Genomic DNA, 2,201 nt, shown 5'->3' on the forward strand with positions numbered 1-2,201 from the left:
GCTGGTTGTGTTTGCATCTGTTGGCTGATATGGTTAGCCGTATTTGGTTTGTTGAATTGGGAATTTGCGGAAGAGAGGTTTGGGGATTGGAAGTTCAACAGCTTGGAAGGGTCGTTGGAAGCAAAATTGTTTGGTAGGTTATAAGATGAGAGCGCGGCCGGGAGCTGAGGAGTAGCAGAACCTGACAATGGATTGTTTTGCTGCATACTCATCCATTGAACCAGACTTAAACCAGGGAACATCGAACTCTGTGCGTCTTTCATCCCAAATTCTTCTCCCATCCAAGGCATTGCTCTTTTAAAAGCGTTTTCCATGTCCAACTCATCATCTGCAACAGACTTCCACGGTTAGTCTCCGGAAACTAGACAAAGATCTATGGGGAAAAGAAGAAGATGGTAAGCAAAAAAACTCACCTGGCATTCCCGGTTGCCTCGGGTACTTAGGTCTAAAAAATGGAGGAGGGCATATGTAAAAAGGAGTTATGACAGGTTCGATTTCCCATATGGATACTCGGCTTGGCCTATCTCCAGCTGTTGATTCATCCCATCCTACCTGTTTAAACCATGAAGAAGGATTCAGGAAAATATTCAGAAGAAATGAGCATCATTAAGAGTTTAGCAGAACTCTAATATACATTACCTGAAGATTACGCCATTGTGAGCCTTTCCATCTTACAGGGTCAAGATCACTGATACCAGTGACCGTTCCCATATATCTGCGAACTCCACAATCCTCAGTCTCAAACATCATCCGAAATCGCATCCCCAGAGATACTTGAGCGTACAAAGCTTTGTTGTATTTGGCTAAAGGAACTACAAACTCTGAAGGACTTGCCCTTGGATTGAAGAAGATGGTAAAAGGGCTACTGTTGGCATTAGCATGAGCTGCAGCTGCAAGAATCCCAATGTGCATACTGTCACTGGATATGACCGATGAGGAAAGAGTCGGAGTTTGCCTATTTGCACGTCGTATACCCAACATCAGCTGTGATTTCTCATCTCTGCAATTAAACCAAAGTGCCCTTATGAGAAGAGAAAAGTCCATTTCTGCTTAGTGTTTTGATCTAAGTATGACTCATACCTTACAAACAAAACTGAATCACCCGCAAATAGTCTCTTTGTGCTAACAAAAACGCTCCAACCTGTGGTAAGCAAGTGCCTTTTTGGTTGGCCTGAAAACAGATCACAGCAAAGAAAACAAATCAGGTTGAAGTTTTCAATCTTTTGGACTAATAAACCACCAATCTTGAGATGATTCAAACCTCGATAGATATGTCTGAAAGTCCAAGTAGTATCATGTAAATCTTTGGCTACAATCTCTTGTGCAGGCGGTTGCATTGAGAAATCCTATATCCAAGCATCCTCAGAACGTTTAGCAAAACGGATTCAAAAGATGAATACAGAACAGTTTGAGAGTAGCTTTGATCAAGAGACATACAAGAGGAGGGAATATTTTCTCAGCTGCACGACGCGGTACAGAGAATCCACCGTGAGTGCTTGTGTCACTCGCTGTAAGAGTCTTGCAGAAAAACTCAGTAGGTTGTCTGTTTAGTTTCAGACCCATATCAGAAGCTAGCAATGCTTCTCTGTCATACTGTACACATTTGATAATCAAGATCAGCTTCTAAAGGTAACAACTTTAAAACCAAGACACCACCACAAGCTAAACTCATGGAGATTGAAAGATTCATACCTTATTCACAGGTTGAAGAGTCATCTGTGCATAGACTTCATCAGTTTCGGTATCAGCCTGATTCAGATTTCACAAGTTAATCATGATTAGTGCTTCTTCTTCTTCTTCTTCTTCTCTCTCTGATATTGATTACACAAGATGGAGGCAAAAAAAAAAAAAGAGGCTTACATGTAATGTAACACTGTGAAGCAAGCAAATCAGCTTAGAAGGAAGATTTGGGTAATTTGGTATAAAATCAGTTTGCTTCTGCATCGATGCTGCAACCTGAAAAAGGGGTTTCATCGAACATAACTACTCGGATTGCTATCAAAAAGGTTTCAATTCTCTAATAAGCTTGTTGGGGGTTAGGAACCTACTTGCTCGCTATGTCCTTGAGGGAAGTAAACAACAAGACTTCCCACAGGAGGTAATGAAACCAAAGGCCCTGCACAAGCGTGCCATAGTTGAGAATTGATTGGCTTCTTCTCTCCTGTTCATCACAACATACACAAAAAAAAAAAAAAAAAAAA

At 41.2% G+C, this 2,201-nt stretch overlaps 1 protein-coding gene across 1 annotated transcript in view; it reads right to left on the minus strand.

The window, feature by feature from the left end:
* The window catches only part of LOC104756263 (auxin response factor 19), an 8,581-nt gene that overhangs the window by 5,410 nt on the left and 970 nt on the right, over positions 1 to 2,201 (minus strand). Inside the window, exons 2-10 of the mRNA XM_010478823.2 lie at positions 2,049 to 2,161; positions 1,861 to 1,956; positions 1,693 to 1,749; positions 1,438 to 1,593; positions 1,262 to 1,346; positions 1,081 to 1,171; positions 640 to 1,000; positions 414 to 552; positions 47 to 328 (exon numbers count right to left, since the gene is read on the minus strand). Coding sequence (XP_010477125.1) covers positions 47 to 328; positions 414 to 552; positions 640 to 1,000; positions 1,081 to 1,171; positions 1,262 to 1,346; positions 1,438 to 1,593; positions 1,693 to 1,749; positions 1,861 to 1,956; positions 2,049 to 2,161 — 1,380 coding nt within the window. The remainder of the gene's footprint in view (positions 1 to 46; positions 329 to 413; positions 553 to 639; positions 1,001 to 1,080; positions 1,172 to 1,261; positions 1,347 to 1,437; positions 1,594 to 1,692; positions 1,750 to 1,860; positions 1,957 to 2,048; positions 2,162 to 2,201) is intronic.

This window comes from Camelina sativa, chromosome 17 (assembly GCF_000633955.1).
Source record: "Camelina sativa cultivar DH55 chromosome 17, Cs, whole genome shotgun sequence".
Classification (NCBI taxonomy): Eukaryota; Viridiplantae; Streptophyta; class Magnoliopsida; order Brassicales; family Brassicaceae; genus Camelina; species Camelina sativa.